This window comes from Raphanus sativus, chromosome 2, assembly GCF_000801105.2.
Source record: "Raphanus sativus cultivar WK10039 chromosome 2, ASM80110v3, whole genome shotgun sequence".
NCBI classification, from domain to species: Eukaryota; Viridiplantae; Streptophyta; class Magnoliopsida; order Brassicales; family Brassicaceae; genus Raphanus; species Raphanus sativus.
In genome coordinates, this window is record NC_079512.1 from 39851489 (window position 1) to 39869992 (window position 18504).

The 18504-nt window shown below is 32.5% G+C and overlaps 2 protein-coding genes across 2 annotated transcripts; one reads left to right on the forward strand and one right to left on the reverse strand.

Annotated features, from left to right (window-relative positions):
• The first annotated feature begins 946 nt into the window (after positions 1–946).
• On the forward strand, positions 947–1904 carry LOC130508389 (auxin-responsive protein SAUR50-like). The gene has a single exon (XM_057003877.1). It carries the CDS (start codon positions 1092–1094, stop codon positions 1545–1547), a length of 456 nt encoding a protein of 151 aa, XP_056859857.1. The 5' UTR covers positions 947–1091; the 3' UTR covers positions 1548–1904.
• A 4059-nt stretch (positions 1905–5963) lies between these two features.
• On the reverse strand, positions 5964–6816 carry LOC130508390 (auxin-responsive protein SAUR50). The gene has a single exon (XM_057003878.1). It carries the CDS (start codon positions 6586–6588, stop codon positions 6265–6267), a length of 324 nt encoding a protein of 107 aa, XP_056859858.1. The 5' UTR covers positions 6589–6816; the 3' UTR covers positions 5964–6264.
• Positions 6817–18504: the final 11688 nt, after the last annotated feature.

Consider the following 18504-nt stretch of genomic DNA (forward strand, 5'->3'; position numbering starts at 1 on the left):
AATGAAACTGAGAAAAGAGATGAATGTGGAGCATAGCTTTGCATCCCACATTGACGACTCAAAGATGATAAAAGTTTAGATCATCGATCAGTATTTGGTTATGTAAATTAAACGTTTAGATAATTGATGAGTATTTCGTATTGGTTAATTTCAGTTAGTGTTAATAGGGATAAATATTGTATAACTGAATAGTTACAGATGTTATATTTATTTATAATGAAATGTGAATAAGTCCAAAACTTAAATAACAACATTTGTAAGTAGATAAAAATAGGACTCTATTTTAATAGAGTAGATAAATGGAAAGTAAAAGGGCCTTTAGCATACAATGTATCCTCCTCCTGATTCATTCCCATAAAAAGCGATTTTGTCCACCAAACGTGTCAAAATCAAGAATATAAGGCCTGGCAAAATTTTAGAGCAAGCAATTTTACTTTCCTAAATCAAATGATATGGGCTTTCTCAACGGTCGTGACAGCCTGCTTCTGATATTCTGAAAGATGCAAACTAAAGACAACAAATAAAAATTGCAAGAATCAAAATATTTGTTTTGTTTACCTTATTTATCTCCTCCTCATTTAATGTATAATTTATTGTTTTGATAAAAAAATATAATTTATTCTAACTGTAAGATTCTTTTCATAGATTTTAGTTGATACTCTGCAAGTAAAATCTATCTTATTAAAAACAATAAAAGAATTGGTATTAAAGAATTAATATGTGCGGATATTTACTTCATTGCATTCAAAAATCTACTGCTATTGATTTTCTTCAACAAAACAAGGATAAATTAAAAAAAAAAAACAGAAAAGAGACAAAAAAAAATATAAAGCCATTTTTGTAATAATTCCATAATTTGACTAGATAGTTTCTTAATATAAGCAAACATCAAGGACCATTTGAAAAAACCTAGCTCACCTTTTAAATTATCACACGCTCTCCCTCAATATTCCTCTGCTTGCCGAAACTATCCCAAAAGCTAGAAAACGCAACGCCTGAAATGTTTGTTCTTTAACCTTTTTTTTCCTCTCCTCTCCTCTTCCTTCTTCGTAACATTTTTGCCAGGAAGCAAATCTGTGAGCTTGAGAGAGATGGGGAAGAACAATAAGATCGGAAGCGTCGTGCGGATCCGTCAGATGGTGAAACAATGGCAGAAGAAAGCTCAGACTCACATCGGATCCAACAAGGAGCCTCCCGTTTCCGACGTACCTCCCGGCCACGTGGCCGTTACCGTCGGCGAGAATCGACGGAGGTACGTTGTCCGCGCGAAGCATCTGAACCATCCGATCTTCCGACGGCTCCTAGCGGAGGCGGAGGAGGAGTACGGGTTCTCCAATGTCGGTCCGCTGGCGATCCCTTGCGACGAGTCGCTGTTCGAGGAGATCATTAGGGTCGTGACTCGGTCCGAGTCGTCGGGACGTGGCGGTCCGGCGACGTTGGAGGATATCAGGAGGTGCTGCCACGTGGGGGTGGCTGCGAGGAAGGTGGAGTATTTAGGTGAATCTCGGCCGTTGCTTCCTGCGATTGCTGAAAAGTCGGTATGCTAAAGGAGTTTCGCAAACCGGGATTGATTGAATGCTTTGGTTAGAGAGAATTTTTTCAATCTCTAATTAGAGATTTGGTTTCATTTTTATGTCTTTTTTTTATTTTTATTTTCGTTTTGATGATTCTAGTTTGACAGGAGATGGCAATTAGGGGTTTGATTGTTTTTTAATCTGGTTTATATCTAATGTCATCCCAGGATTGAAGGAGATGGTGTTTGGTTAGAGATCCTCAGTTTTAGATTTAGTTGTTTTGGATTTAGTCAAAAATCCCTTTTTATTTTGTTTTTTTTGGCTATTTTCACTTTGTATGTTCAGATTTCTGGATTTTAACTGAAGAAATAATAAAGAAATTTGAAGATATTGTTTTGTTTATTATTTTAAAATTTGGTTAAATACTTTCATATGCCACATATTTATCTTCATTCTTGTCATTTTTAATTAACTCATAGTTACTTCCAAGAGATATTGTTACCGAAATCCTCTCACGAAATTAAAAATGTATATATACATTACGTTTGTTGGCTCCTCTTTTTTTACAAATACAGCAAAATCTAAAGCTTGATTTCAAATTCTGAATTACATTTTTGATATTCATAGAAATTAGCTTGGAGATAGAGAAAAGACAAACAACAAAAGCAATGAAAAATATATTTATCCTTGTGATTATATCGTCGCATTTTCTAGATGATCAACCCGATGCTTTGATTGAGAAATTAAGGAAATCAGCTTCCACATATGCAGTTAATTACTATCTCATGTGGAATGTGATATTGATACAACAACATATATTTTACTAATGTTCAAAAAAAAAAGACATATATTTTACTAATACCATACACAATATAGATGATTAACATCATATTAGCAATACACACAAAATAGTTTTTTTAAATATCATTATATATAATTAACATTTTGCAAATTTTATACTATTTTCAGACTTATCAAATACATAATTTATATATACCTATACTGGTGCAATTTATAAGAATAATTAATTAAAAAAACCAAATTATATATGCGAGAACATTTTAAAAATAAGTGTGAAATATACTGAATGTAGGTATAAGGTTTGCTTATAATCAAATACGAGAGTGTTTATTTATTCTTCCTCAGAGTTTGAGAACCCATTTGATATTTAAAAATATGTTTCTCATCTTAACCAACGTCATAATATAATTTAGCTATAGACGTGGTACCTCCACCATATCACCTAAATGGCTTACTTAACAATTAAAGAATTTTCCGCTTTAAATTGCTCCAGCTTCTAAAAACGAAGAAACATATGGCTTTGTCATGAGTCTACGAGAATATTTTTTTTTAAATCAATTAATACGTTAAAAGGTAATTTGAAAGAATGTTAGTGTTAATAAAAACTGAAAAATAGATATCGTTTTTTCTAGATTTAAATGTGATCACGAATATGAGTTAAATTTCAAGAGAAACAACATAAAAACAAAATTATCTAAACACATAACTGTACATGCAACATACTATTGAGTTTAAAAATATATTATTGAGCATATCAAAATACTGAGCGATCAAATCAATAAAAACCGTTACATTGGTAATAATCTGTAGATTTAGTTGCATTTTAATTTTTTTATTTATGTAAGACGGAGTACTTTTAGTAGACAACCATATCTTAGTAAATTATATGGATGTTGCGTAAGTGTTCATCAAAGCACTAATCAATTTAATAATTTACTTTAATCTTTCAAATATTTTATGTTAGTAATCTTTAAAAATAAACAGTCATAAGGCATTGTTCTACCGTAAGAATGTTTATGCGTTTTAGTTATGTTCAATTATTGTTCATACCATAATCTTTTTTGAAAGATTTGTGTTGATTCACTTGTGCCAAAATTAATAAAAATATGGATCCGATTAAAATCATGATTTGTTCAATACCTAAATGGGCTGAACCGATCGTTATGGTCTGAATATTTCTAACTCTTCTAACCAATCTAATAATCCAGCTGACATTAAAATCGACAATACACAAGAGAGTAATTGTTAATGCACAAGTAGAATTTGAAAGTTTCATAAAGTAAGACACTATTTGCTGTAAGATCATTTGTTGAGTAGTATTTGTCGTCATAAATCATAATCCTTCTAAATGATTATGATTTTTTTTTTTTTTGGAAAGTGATCATGAGAGATCCTATTGTCTGCTAAATTATTAACTTGCTTTGTTAATTACAACTTGCAAGTATTCTATCACCAAAATAATCTAGTTACAATATATATAATTGGATTATATTATACTATTCTATTAGTATAGTAAATTATATTTCAATGTGAATCTCTTTTACTTGTCGTCTAATTTATCAATCAGCAGTTGTTTGATTATGTTGATATAAGTTTTTCAATAGAAAGGTTTAGTTGTACGACTGCGAACTAACAATATGAGTATGTTGTAGTGGTCAAGTAATATCATATTGTTAGATATAAATAATTTTGCTTAATGCTAACGGTAGGATTTAAAACCAAACAATCCATGCATGTTATTATACTATATTTTCTGAGTTCTTCAAAGTAATATTTGTTTAAGTGTTCTTCGTAATTTTGCGTTTGACTAGCGATTTAACGATGTTGCAATCGCGGCAGACTAAAAATATAAAATCAATAGAACTCGGAATGCGTGAAAAAATCTTGCGTCAATTATCGAAATCAACGATTATTCAAAACTAGAGTTTAGAAGCTGTGATTAAATTCTCCATCAACTTTATAAATATACATCAAATATATACTAATGACTTAATATTTGGTCGTTATATAAAACCTTTTTAGAACAGTTAAATAACTATTTGATACCTGTACGGAGTATGGAAAAGCCGTAGAAGGATTCATTGCGCATGCAGTCCACATATATAATGCTGACTCTAAGAATGATTAAGGGGCTCCATATTTGGAAACAGCGCAATATCATTTTTTTTTTGAAACTGGCTTTGTACTAAGGCTTTGATTGGTATACAGCGCAATATCATTTGTAAAGTCCTTTTCAATACAACTACTTCCATTACCATGCACTGAATCATTTTCTTTGCTTTACAGTAGTGAATGTTTGTAAAATATAAATTTGTAGTTATTCAGGTCAGTTTATCTGCTTTAGTATATGTTTATATAAACAAACTTGTACATTAAAGTAGATATTTTCAAAGTGAATTCAACATTTCCAATGTTTAGCATTTTTCTAGTTTTTTTTTTTGCTTAAAGCATTTTTCTAGATGATAAAAAGAAGTCAGCCCTTTTGTTGAATGAGGAATGGATAAACTTCCACTAGGACGTACATACAATATTGGGGAATGAGACAATTAAGTGGTGATCAATCAACGTCAAAATTAGTTTAATTTTGGTATAAGAAATTTATCCAAAAGTTACAGAGGGGCTATTAGAGAAAAAAAAAAGAAGGATAAATTAAGAAAGCAAAATATAACTAACTCAAGATCTTCAATTTTGGAGAGTGTACATAACGTTATGACCTTTTTCATATGCAAGCTTTCTACGTCTTGGTATTCAAAATATTCAACCACGCAATTGATATATTATTTTAGAACATTTTAATCAAGGATATCAACTGTGTCTTGAAGTGATAAAAATCTTCATTTATTCATTTAAAAGAAAATCTTCATTTTATTCAATTTTAAAAAAAATCTTCATTTTAACATAGATTAGTGTTTGAAACTTACTAGCATATTTGATAGTTTTTGTTAATGATTATCAATTTAGCTATGTAAAAAAGAGCAATGTAGCATTGGTCACCTAGCCGTGCTCCAAATATAATGTTTCGTAAGATTAGTCTTTGGATCTAGATAATTTTTGAATCTCTACTATCACTTGAAAGAAAACAGTCTGCACTGTACAGTGAATAAGCTGAAAAAATAATTAGTGTGGTTAGTGCGGTCAGAATGAATACATATAGTTTTACACATACAAAAAAACTCCTTTCAAATATTGATGACCACTAATTTCCGTCCCAAACCCTTAAGCATAAATGGTGAGGAGTATATGCTGAACGTTTCCGAATTAATAGATCATATTGGCTTTTGAAAATTCAATCCTAATACTAGTAGCCTTTTTCTTCAAACGAATGCAGTAAAAATCTTATCTGGCTCCGTACATGATAAAGTACCCTACATTCTCTGACAAACCCATGTTCAAACATGCATTTTGAAAAGCTTATGTATATGATTTGACATATAATCTTCTTTGTATAAGAACCCTGATTATTTTGGTATCACATGGAAGTAATTTAGTTAAGTCCAAAGTTAAACACCGTTTCTTCTGGTTGATGCTCAAAATGTACTGATATCTGTGAAAAAACCTATTTAAATTATTGTGTTTTAGGAAGTAAATGACAACAACAAATTAAAATGCACTGGAATCAGTAAAAACTAATACTAGAAAATATAAACAGGTCGAGGAATATTTTTTTCTTGCATTAATCAACTTCTCTCACAGAATCAAAATCTGTGAGGAAAACACTACAAGCTTCTTTTTACAGATCTAAACCCATATAAGCTCTTCTCATACGGGTTTCTTTCTTGTTAGACGAGTGAATTAACTCGTAAAAAACCCTGGATGATGGGCTTAAAAATAGAGGACAAAAAAACTAATATAAGAGAAGATATGCTATTTTTTTTTGTAAAGATAAGCGTCTGCTTCTTCTTTAACTATCTCCTTTTGCTTCTTCTTCAAATGGTTTAACTGAAAAATATCATCGGATCATTGAGGTTAGGGTCTGAAAGACGAGTTCATCACAAGGAATGGTGAGACCCATGTCGTGATCGAATCCAAACTCTTCTTCAGCTCGTCTTAGAAGAGTTTGGAACTCAGGGTGAGTCAAGAAGGAGATTGGGACAATGTATCTGCTTCTGTTTTCTCCTACATAGACAGCGAAATGCCCCTTTGGTACATCGAGTGGAAGGCACTCTTCATCGTAGCCTCCTCCATTTTTCTTCCCTAAGCTCGAACATCTCTTCAGAATCTGCTTCAGCATTGCTGTTTGAGTGAGTTTTGAAGATTTCTTCATTATAGCCATTTGTTTTGGGGTTCTTGAGAGAGAAAAGCCTTTGGTTGTAGAAGGAGAGGGGGGAGAGAGTTATGGAGAAGGAGATGGGTGAATATTGAGGAGTCGAGGAGGATATATTTATAAATAAAGATTTTGCATGTCTATGTGTCTGTGCGTATTTTACTGTAGAGAGAGAAGGACATGAAGACATGTGCATATGTGTGGAAGGAGAAGGTGGGAGCCAAAATGGCAAAGGCCAGCTGAGGATTTAATTTCATTGTTGGTCCTCTTTGTGACATTGTGGCCCCTGTTGATCTCCTGGTCCTTACCAAGATACACGATATATATTATATTTTTTCTTCTTTATTTTCTATTTCCTTTCTTCTTGGTTTAAATATTCACTTCAAACACGTATGCATGACTACTTGTATAAAAATAATCGGTAAGCAAAAATGCAAAATAATCACTTATGTTTTATTTTTCTAAGCTCAGTAGTCAGTACTATGCCTATATGCAACCACCTTTCCATATCCGTTACTTCCATCAGAGAGACGGTATACCTATATACAGATACCAGCTTGCTAAACTACATCATTTCACAAAAAGGGCTAGATTTATAATTATTATGCTCACTATCATAATAAATATTAATATTACATCACATTTCTAACAAAAATTTACATATTATTAACTAACAAAATATATATTTCAACGCTGAAGCTATTCAAACAAGTACATGCCGGCTAAAAAGTACATATCCTACAACCTTATTTATACGAAAATCGATTTCATTGGAACATAAACTTTTTTTTCTGAGATATGGGATGTGCCATGTTAGTTGCAGGCTTGCAGTGTCCAGTGGAACTCTAATCTAGGTATGCGGTTACATCTTCGAACGGCTAGGTGAACTATACCATCGATCGGACCATCATCACTAATAATTTTATATACTTAAACAAATCAATATAGGATAGTAATTATATAATATTTTATTGATGATGATTTGATGGACATACAATATTTAATAAGTGACTTTTAAATTTCACATGTGTATCATCATCACGTTTATTTTTGTTTTAAAATGATATAGTTTATAAAAAATCTGTTCAAATATAATAAAAACAGAAGCATAACAATATTTTAAAAAAAAATTAAATTGTTTCTTATCATTAAAAACATTCTTAAAAACTATGCAGTTTTCTAAAAAATATAAATTTCTATTCCTAATATTATAAAACTTTTAATATTACGAATATTTGAAATACTATTTTGTTTTATCTTTTGATAATTCTATAATCTTATTTCGAACAAAATTTTCTCTTAATTTCATGCAATTTAATTTAATATATTTTCACCAAAAAAAGAAATTAAAAATATATCCAATATCTTAATTTTAAATATATACATATCCATTTTAAATGTAAATCTGAAACAAACAAAATTATTTATTTTATCCTAATTTTGGATCAGTTAGATAAAAATTTTAGTAAAATATTCTTAAGCAAATATAAAATATAAAATATAAAAAAGTTAATATAATTTATTTTTCAAAAAAAGATTCAGCATATAGTGCAGAAAAATACCTAGTAAATTTTGATAATATTTGCATTAAAGAACCAGATTTTTTTTACAAGAATGTTCATGTAATATGTATGATAAATAACATGTTAAATTTGATAATTTTCACTCTTTATCACATTATGACAATTTTTAGTTGTTATTAATTCTTCTATAGTTAAAAATAAGATAAGAAGTTGGAATCCTTTATACATATACATTTTTTTTACATACAGTTGCTAAAGAGTTCAAAACTGTCATAGTTTCTACAACTAAACTATATACATATAGGAATATATACACTGTACATACTAAAATGCTGACTGCCCAAGTGAATTCACCATTTTATTCTTTTTGGGGTGTTAATTTCCTAAAAGAGTAATGGTAATATGAAAAGAGATTCTCCTATCAAAAGTAACTATTTGTGTCAATCATGTATTTACTAGTTTTTAAGAGCAATTCTAATGGTGAAGATACTCAGTTAAAGATTTGAATTATAAAATATCATGATTACTTTTGAATATATTTAGTTTTAAGTTTTAGTCTAAATTTTTAGACAAAACTAGTTAATGACTTGACAGGATGACAAGTGTTTAAGGGGTTCAATGAGAGACTGGTTCTCAAATTTTCTACATTTTCTCATACTTTTTGAGTTTTATATTGTTTAGATTTTTTTTTTGTCAACATATTGTTTAGATATTCTCTCTTGTATGGCCTTAATAGGGGACCCGTTCTAAATATTAGAAATATATCAAAAGCTGAGAGTGAACACCTGTCTCTCTCTCTTGAGAGGCGACATCGAAGAGCGTAAATCACGGACTTTGGAATGAGTACGGTACTGAAGAGTACAAAGTAGAAGAAGAGTGACGGAGTGTTGTTAAATGTGGTTCGAGAGAGTGTGCCTGTGACACTTTCAAACAAATTTCTTTTTCCTTTTCTTTGCCGACAGACACCCATGTGCCTCTTTCACCGTACTAGTTTTTTTTTCTTCTTTTTCATTTTTTGGTTTATTAATTTATACTGTGTTTTCTGACCGTTTTTCTTTTCCAACGGTATGTTGCAGTTTTAATCCCCAGCCTTCAATTGTTCCTATATAATTAAAAAAAATAATCTAAAACACGTCTTGGTATTTGTAAACCAAAAAGAAAAGGAAAACTATCAAAGGACACACAAAAAGATAAAAGCACTTCACAGCATGATGTCTGAACTTCCTCTGAAGTACAATAATGCAAAACGGAAATATTTTTTTTGATAAAACAAAACGGAAATATTCTTTTGCAAAAGGAACTAAAATTTGGTTTTCATTTTCTCTGTGCGATTTCACTGGTAAATGATGGGTTGCTTCTTGTGGATGTTTTTTTTTTGTTGACTCAAACTAGTATGATTCGGATCCTAGTTTAGTTTATTAGAAAAGATGAAATGACTTAGAAAAAATTATATTACGTAGTCTTGAACCTTTAATTATGTTGACATGTATAAGCTAAACAGTTTGTTTTGTTGAAAAACAAAGTTTGAGTAGTTGGACAGTATGTTTCAACCTATTTTCATTAAATTCTGTTAATCCGTATTCTAATAATAAAAAGTAGTTGAACGAAGTAAACTCAACGAGAAGCTTTTCCCACCTGATAACTAGATGAGAAAAGCTTTATGCCTTTATCCACTTTTCTTCGAAGCAAGGTAAGGCTGATGATGCTTCCAATAGATGCCTCATCTACCTAAGATACTGCACTTGTAATAATAAACTTATAATTTTCTAATGAATGTCGTAAATATCTATGGTAATATCATATACTGTTAAGACCATCTCCAATGTATTTTCTTATTTTTTCCTTTATAATAGAGGAACTCTGTAATAGAGATGTGTTCTTCTCCAATGTATTTCTCTATTTCTTCTTCTAAAAAGGAATATTCTTAAAAGATTCTTTTATTATCTTACAACTAAGATTTTTTTTTTATAAATGTTGAAAATTCACCCAATCATGTAATCTTTTTAATTTTCATAAAATTGCAGTATTATTTAAACTAAAAATTTTTATTACAAAAAGCTATCATATATAATAAAATAAAATAAAGTAGACATTACCTAACCATAATACTATATTTTCACATAAATAATTTGTTAATGCATTTCGAAGTGAGAAATAAATGTTGATTAATATTTATGTTCAACTTAAAGATTTTTATTAATATGTTAAAGATATGTAAAACTTTTAATAGTTAAATTTTAATTTTAGTTTCAGTTAAATAAAATGTTAAATTTCATTTGTTAGTTTTTTCAATTTTGAATTAATTAATAGTATTTTTATTTATGATTATTTATAATTGTGAAAGTTTAAAAATTATTATGTAAACTAAAACTGTGTTATTGTATGTAAAAAGAATTATATTTATCTATAAATATGTATTTTAATTATAATTACAAAAATTTAAAGGACTATTTTGCAAATAAAAAAATATGTCTCTATTATAGAGAATGCTATTTTTTCCCCTAAATATAGAGGTGAAAATAGCAAATCTCTATTTTAGAGGAAGAAATAGAGATGGGTTGGAGTAGATTTTACTCTATTATAGAGTATAGAGTCAAATATAGCATATGGTTGGAGATGTTCTAAGTAAAAGATAATCTTGCAGACTATTATTCTAAGATATGCAGGACACTTTTCAGTCTCGTTTCCCGATATATATTATCTTTGACTGGAAAAAAAACTATGTTCAGTTTGTATTAATTGATCTCATCTAGAAAGAAGTAAAGAACTAATTCGGATTTCGGACAGTACGTAATCGAACTTGGAAACGCGTTCTAAATCTCAAGTAAAATTATTTAGCTCGTTAGAATATTCTTTTCTTTTGGTAACAATATTCTTCCTATGCATTGATCTCATCTAGAAAGAAGTAAAGAACTAATTCGGATTTCGGACAGTACGTAATCGAACTTGGAAACGCGTTCTAAATCTCAAGTAAAATTATTTAGCTCGTTAGAATATTCTTTTCTTTTGGTAACAATATTCTTCCTATGCATAGTTATATATCGGAAAGAAGAATATGAAACTTAAACTTAACATTTAGACCAAAAAAAAAAAGAATATGAAACTTAAATCTTATCTAAAATGATGCGTGCGTACGTGTAATGCTCTGACGCAGTAGCGTTGTGGGCTGCTCTGTATACGCTTTCGTTCAATCTGTTTTCTCATATTACCCCCCACCCTCCCAAAAACGCAAGCTGTTGATAATAACATATATAGTACCGTAAAAAATCTGTGCCTCAAACACAATCTTTTCGGGTCGGACTCAACAAGTCGTCAGTGAGCTATGTTAGTCTTCAAAACTTAGCTTCTTTGGTTACAAGACGAGATGTTGAATTTCAACTAAAACATCATTTTTACAAACCTCTACCGCATTCAAGTGAAAGTAAAAAGACCACAGAATATATTTTCCATAATCGACGGGATTGGTTTAGTCACAAAACTTCGAAAGTTGGATAGTCCTTTTCTAAAATTTACTATTATTATAGTTAAACCAAAACATGGTTTTGTCTTGAACAATCCCACATGCAGTGTCTTGGGAGTTACGACCCATTCGTTTAGGAGCCACCTGTATATAGAACAAAGTATTAAAGGCAAGGCTACGCTTTTAGTTTCAGTTAGTCTTTTAGACGGTGGACGAAATGTTGTTGATATACAATCTATCAACATTGCATTCTGTATTTAAGTTTCGTGTGGTTGATAACTTGATATAAAGGCAATGGCAGAATCTGTGCTAGGCGGTTATACCGGTACAATTATAGCTGATTAAGGAAAATCCGGACTCTACAGCTTATAGTTATACGAAAGTTGGAGACTTTGGGCTTATAAGGGTTTATGTTGTTCAGCCGCATAAGGTCTAGTCCACAACAAAAATCGATATGTAAATAAGAAAAAAGATATGCAAAGATGGATGAAACATGTTAGTGGAAAAAAGTAACGAGACGTACAGGTACGTACTCATGCATTTTATTGAACGTTTGCTTTGCATGTTACGTGTCACAGATATACAGGATGGCTCGTGGGAATACGGTGATCAGTTGAAATATGGCCCATTGTGTTTTTCCTTACAAATTAGTAGTTATTTAGCTCTTTCTTTAATGACCAGTGAATGTTGTCTTTCTTCGTTGGCGGTGTTGTTCGATGGCCAGCGGAAGCACGTTAAACCCATGTTACTCCTTAATTGGCTCATTTATTTCTTACTTGACAACTTTTTTGTCATAAATACATGTTGTGCGAAATTGATGCCTTCAAAACTTTTTCAATATAAATTCAAGACGTAGCTACGAGAAAACCTTATATCACACATGTTTACCGCTGCATCAAAACTAACCTGGACAATATTTACCGCTGCATCAAAGATATAACAAAGGCCTTTATTGGATTGAACTGAAGTGTACTAGAACAGCTAATTCAGGACCCAGCCGATCCATATCATATGCGTCAGTGTTTATATATCCAGCTAATCTTTGTACTCTGAATTAAGGCGTAAGTCAAAAATATGTCGTTAACGTTGCTTCTTCAGTTGTGTGATGTGATGTTGTCCGGGTCGCATTAACAAGGTTTTCTAAAAAAAACTGAAATTTAACAATGAACTGAGGACAAATATTAATCGAGTAGATACAAACATATAGGTATTATGTGAAAAACATATCGGTAATGTATTCACATGTTTGTTACCAAAAAAAAAATGTATTCACATGCTTATATATATGTGCAACTAATAATATTTGTAGAGATAGTTACCCAAAAACAAAGAGAGATAGTTAACCACAAGGTGGTGGGCTAGTGGTCTTGAGGCAGTTCAAACGCCGATAAGGACCCAGGTTCGAATACCCCTTGTGGCCACGAAATGCTTTACGTCCTCCCCAAGTTTAAATTTAAGCGCGGCGTTGGTGCTGGGTCCTTGGGTAATGGGTATTAGTAACGGCTGGTTTCGGGCCAAGGGTGACTACGGGCCTAAGGATTGCGGAAAGCTACGGAAGTGACTACGGGCCTATGGGTTGCGGAAAACTACGGAAGTGTCTACGGGTCTACGGGTTGCAGAACATCACTGTTAAAAAAAAAAAAAAACAAAGAGAGAATTGTACATATTACTCGTATTTTTTTAAAAAATATATTAATCTATTCTAATAAAAAAAACTATTCGAAGCTCCAGATAGCGATCACATCAGCGAAAATTATTCTCCGAATGATATCACATGGCATTACTATTAAAAATGAAAAAAGATAAATAAAAATAAATATAAAATATAAAGAAAAATAAATAATAAGTAAATACATAATATAAGAAATAGAAACATTATATTAAACATCGATCATAGTATTATCATTTTATATATAAAAGCAAAACAAATTAAAATAAGAAAATGTGTAATTAATAGTTTGAATCAGGTAGCGCAATCGGCAGGTCTCCAAAAGCAATAACCTTTGTATATAATACCGCCGTCACCTCCTGGAAGAGTATACTGTGGGTGAAGTGTTCCTTGTTTACTGCAAAACTCGTCACAAACTTTTTTGCAGGTGGTTAAATCAGGATTTTTCATCATGTTCATGCACTGATTCGAAATGCAATGTTTTTGACATATTGCACCGTGGGAATGAGAAATTTGCGCCGAAAACACTACCATAATCATAACTATGATCATGAAAACGCTTGATTTTTTCTGAACCCACATGACGAATGTCTTTAATTATCACAAATGCAGACACTGCAATTTCTTCTTTCTAAATCGTAAACAAGATAATTTGTTGAGTAATGTTAGGTTAATGTAGGTGATTTATATAGTAGAACTAATAATAACTATTTTTAATTGTTGTCTTAATCAGTTTATTATTTTTCCTTAAAATATATATGTCTGATTAGTTTTGTAAAATTCAACTGTGATTTGTCTATTTTAGTTCTCCAAACAACTCATTGTTATAACGAAACAATGGTTAGTCGTTTGTATTACAAATCTCAGCTTGTAATACATCCATATATCATTTTCCTTTTAGTTTATTTTGTAACCACTTGTCTTTATGCTAAAATATCTTGGACTGTAATATACATATCACTAGACAATATAGGAATGTGGAACATAAAATCAGAGTTGTCGGAAAAACAATAATTGTGAACCAATTCTACATGCTTGTTTCCATAACCTGCACTTCTCTCATAGATAAATACTCAATCCCCAAGAACGCTGCCACACTGTAGCAAATGTTTTAAAACACATCTCATCTTATCTCAGAACTATCATACAATTTGATCATCCTCATGCTTATACAACTAAAATAACATAAAATCACATCAATGTGTGTTTTCATCAAGAGCAAAACAATCTAGAAAACAAGTAACCGTGGCAACCTTGCACAACATCTAGCAATGGAGACGTCTGACACACTTCACTCGCATCCCGATCCTTCCATTTATTTAAAACCGTTTCAGCCACAACGGCGATACGATGCTGCATCACCGAAGCACCCATAGGCAGTTGATGTCTTGCATAATTGCATTGTTTCACCCATTCCTTTTCATGCATTTTCATCATGTAGTTTAGATTCTAGCCATGTTTAGGTTGCATTTTGCATACATGAGTCCTTATCAGGTATTGGAGCATCTTATGGAGCTTTTGGAGACATTGGGATGCATTTGGAGCTCAAAAGATGTGAAAAGGAGGATGATTGGTCGAGAAGAGCCTGGAGCGACCTGCAGAGGTCGCTGTGAGACCTCGCTCCAGCTGGAGCGACCTTGACGACCAAAGCTAGAGCGACCACTCCAAGTCGCTCGGCTTTACACGGCTCGAAGACGAAGAAAATGCTCCGGAGCGACCCCTCGCAGCGACCATCCGATGTCGCTCCCAAGGCCAGAGCGACGTGCTGGAGCGACCTGCGGAGGTCGCTGCGTGTTTCTTATTTGCGATTTCTTTTTAATTCAAGGACCTATTTGCAATTACTTATGTCGTTTTGGCACTCTGAAAAACCTAAGTTTAAGACTGATTGTAGCCACTTTTGGGGCGGATTATCTTTTGTTGAAGAGAAAACCACAAAATACTCTTGGAAAGTTCATCTTTTGGATTCATTGTTCTCTTGTTATTGATTTCTTATTGATTTCTTGTGTTCATCTACATGTTTAATCTGAAATCCAGTATGGGTTTAAGGTTCAACATGAAGATTAGTGAGTAGTTCTCTTTTGAATTCATGAGTTAGGGAGACTAGGGTGATTAGGTTAGATCAAAGATGTTTTTAGTGTAGATCAATCTCAAGCCTTGCTAGTAGAGTGTTCTTACAGCCTTTTTCGATCTGATCATTCGAAAGTTGATCTCTAGACATTTCCCACCCAAAAGGTGTTTGTTGAAATGTCCGAGACAACTCTGCTAGGCTCTTAATGCATCTTGCCAAAGATATTTGTTGTTAAGAGTGTTAGGATAGCTAATAAACATGTTCTTATTGATTGCTTTCATATCATTCAGCCAAAGAGATTTGATGTTTGAGATGTGTTAGCAAATGAGCATTCATCTAGATATAGAGCTTGCTTAGGATCATGTTTAGGCTTAAGGTCATTTGTTTGATTCATCATTTGTCATCTTTGTTTGATACTTGATCACCCGAAATCATATTCCCATGCCCATGAGTTCTCTTTTATCATATTTAAGAAAGTCACTCGTTTACTGCGCTTTAGTTCTATCTTGTCATCATAGTTAGTTATTGTTTCTGAAATCATTTTAAATTATTGGTTGCATTTAGATTAAGTAAGTGCTTGCATTCTTAGTGCTTGAAATCCCTCAGAACTGGTTCGACATATTACTTCCATTTTACTATCATTTGACTTAGGAGTCTCAAAACTCCTAACATCAGCAGTAGCGGCCCTGAGCATAAGCATTAGATGTAAGCTCAAAGATTTGGAGCCTGACGTACTGGTGTAATGACACAGAGAGAGTGTTAATCACGTCCAACCAAGATCAGTCAATGAAAACTTTCCAAGTCATCACATCTTAATTCCTTATGTCCACGTCGATGTGTTACACAATATCGTCCATGTGTAACACAGCAGCAACACTCTCTCTGTGTGTCATTATACCAATACGTCAGGCTCCAAATCCTTGAGCTTACATTAGAAGCATCCAATTCCGGCCTGTTTATAAGTAACATATTTTTCGGCCTATATCTAAAATATGTCAGTAGCTTAAATGGTCTAACTTGCAAGGAACTCCCCTAAAGGTACCACCTAGTGGCCTTTTTATTTTTGGCTTCCAGCCTTTGTTTTTTCAGGGCCGGGACTGCCCATAGATCCCACTAAATTCAACCTCGTCGCAGCCGAGACAACATCTCTCAGTGTAACAAACAGGTAGGCCCTCTGAGAAGTCTCTGAATCCATCCCGAGAAGGCCACACACAAGCCCAAAGATCGGAGCATGGTGGAAACGCAACTCCTTGAGGCCCAGACAGTGCCGGTTCTGAGATATTGCGGGTCCAATGCGAAACTAAAAATATATAGACCCTAAATGATAGCTAAAAATTAAACTTTACAATATCCTTAATACTAATAAAATTTTATTAGCTCTAAAAATTATTTTCTATTTCTTTTTATTAAAGTACAGAAAACCATCAAATATTTTATTATGTTGCATGTATTTTGTTATGTTACATGTTTGATTAGAATCCATTTTATATTTCTTATGTTAACAAAGTATAAAAACTGTGAAAATATTAGGCCATCAAATTTGAAAAATTTTAGGCCCCATTCAAATGTATCTTGAGTATGTGCTCAACACCGGGCCTGGGCCCAGAGAAGCGTCTCTGATCGTCTTCAGAGACGGGATCTCGGTGAAAACAGAAGCAGCGATGCGGAACAAGGCTGAGATTTGGGAGATCGATGCCTTTGACGAGACTTGGTTTGTCAAAGTAGCGTCGTCGAGTAAAAGATCGAGTCCTTGCCATGTCTCTGTGTCGGGAGATTCGAGGGAAGAGTAGACGAAAGGAAGCAGTAAAGCTAGATGTGTTGTCTAGGACGTGGATGATGTGGTTTTATATAAAACACAATTGTTTAGGAAAAATATAAACATAATTACTACAGTTATTGAGGAGGTTTTGGGTCTTCGATTCCTCTTTAATGAACCGAATGGATTTTATAATATAACCGATCAGTTCGGATGAGTTGCAGATGGTGAGATGGTGATATGGTATCAAACATAAGTTTGCCACGTTTCTAGTAATGGCATCTATTGTTACGTTGCATCTATTTTCATCTGCGTGCCGTGTGGTATGAGTTCATAATGATTTTTTGAGCTCCCTACGTTAATGCTAAACGGAGAAATACAAACATCTTAAGTGAGTCTTAAATAATTTCTGGAAAATAAAACTCAGCTAATCTTCGAGCCTCGGTGTGTAAATAACCATTGTTGACAAAAAAAACATTTAGAACAATGACAAAAAAAACCCAAGGTTTCTTAGATACTTTTGTACAATATGATAAACTCTTGGGCCAATGAGTTATATGTTCAGCCCAAAGTTAAATACATTCATTCAAATTTATTTATTTATCCTCTTGTATGTTCGAATAGAGATTTTTTTTGGTTTGGTTAGACCCTGGAAGTTCGTAGAACCCATATAGGCATATATGTTTGACATATTCTACTCTTCTCGAAAATGGAAATACAAATTACAGTTTCTCGAAAGTCAGTATTCTCTTCTTACACAATAACGAAGTCGATCATATCTGTTGATTCATATCTGAAAAGTTGTCATGTATCAAACGCTCCCTCTATAATTTGGTGGGTCACACCACATGCTCTCTAACTATTTCACATGAAAAGCCATTATCCAAAAGAATATACATATAGGTGAGCAACGAAAATGAATTGAGCGCAGAAACATGGATATCCACGAATGGACCGTCACAAGATTTTCCAATAACGTTTAGCCTTTTTAGGTCAAACGTAAAGAGTCAGTGAGTTGATGATGAAGCCCTCGTGCTGTATGTAATAGCTGCCAACCACTAACATATTCAAATCCACCCAATTATAAAGCTTAGAATCGCAATAATTTTATTCGCCCTTTTGACCTACATTATGTCAAATACAGTCAAACGGGCACGGGGACATTAGTTGCACTTGTCTCAAAAGAGTTTTCGATTTGGTTCATTTAGCTTTTTCGTTATTGCTTTTTATGGGTACGTTCAGTTTATCTCTGTATATGCAGCCATTATCTACAGTGGTTGCAACATATGCAGATGCTTTTGTTCCCAAATAATTTAACTTTTTGCACTGCTGAAAAATATCGAGTTGAATATCAATATTGAAATTGTATAAAGTTTAAAGAAATGTGTTTTTCTTCATATGGATTTTAAATGTTTTTTATTCTTTTTCTTTCAGTTCTTCAGGAGTTAT

Excerpts from the sequence above, each read along its gene's own strand:
- LOC130508389 (XM_057003877.1), top strand. The coding sequence starts at position 1,092 with ATGGGGAAGAACAATAAGATCGGAAGCGTCGTGCGGATCCGTCAGATG.
- LOC130508390 (XM_057003878.1), bottom strand. The coding sequence starts at position 6,588 with ATGGCTATAATGAAGAAATCTTCAAAACTCACTCAAACAGCAATGCTG.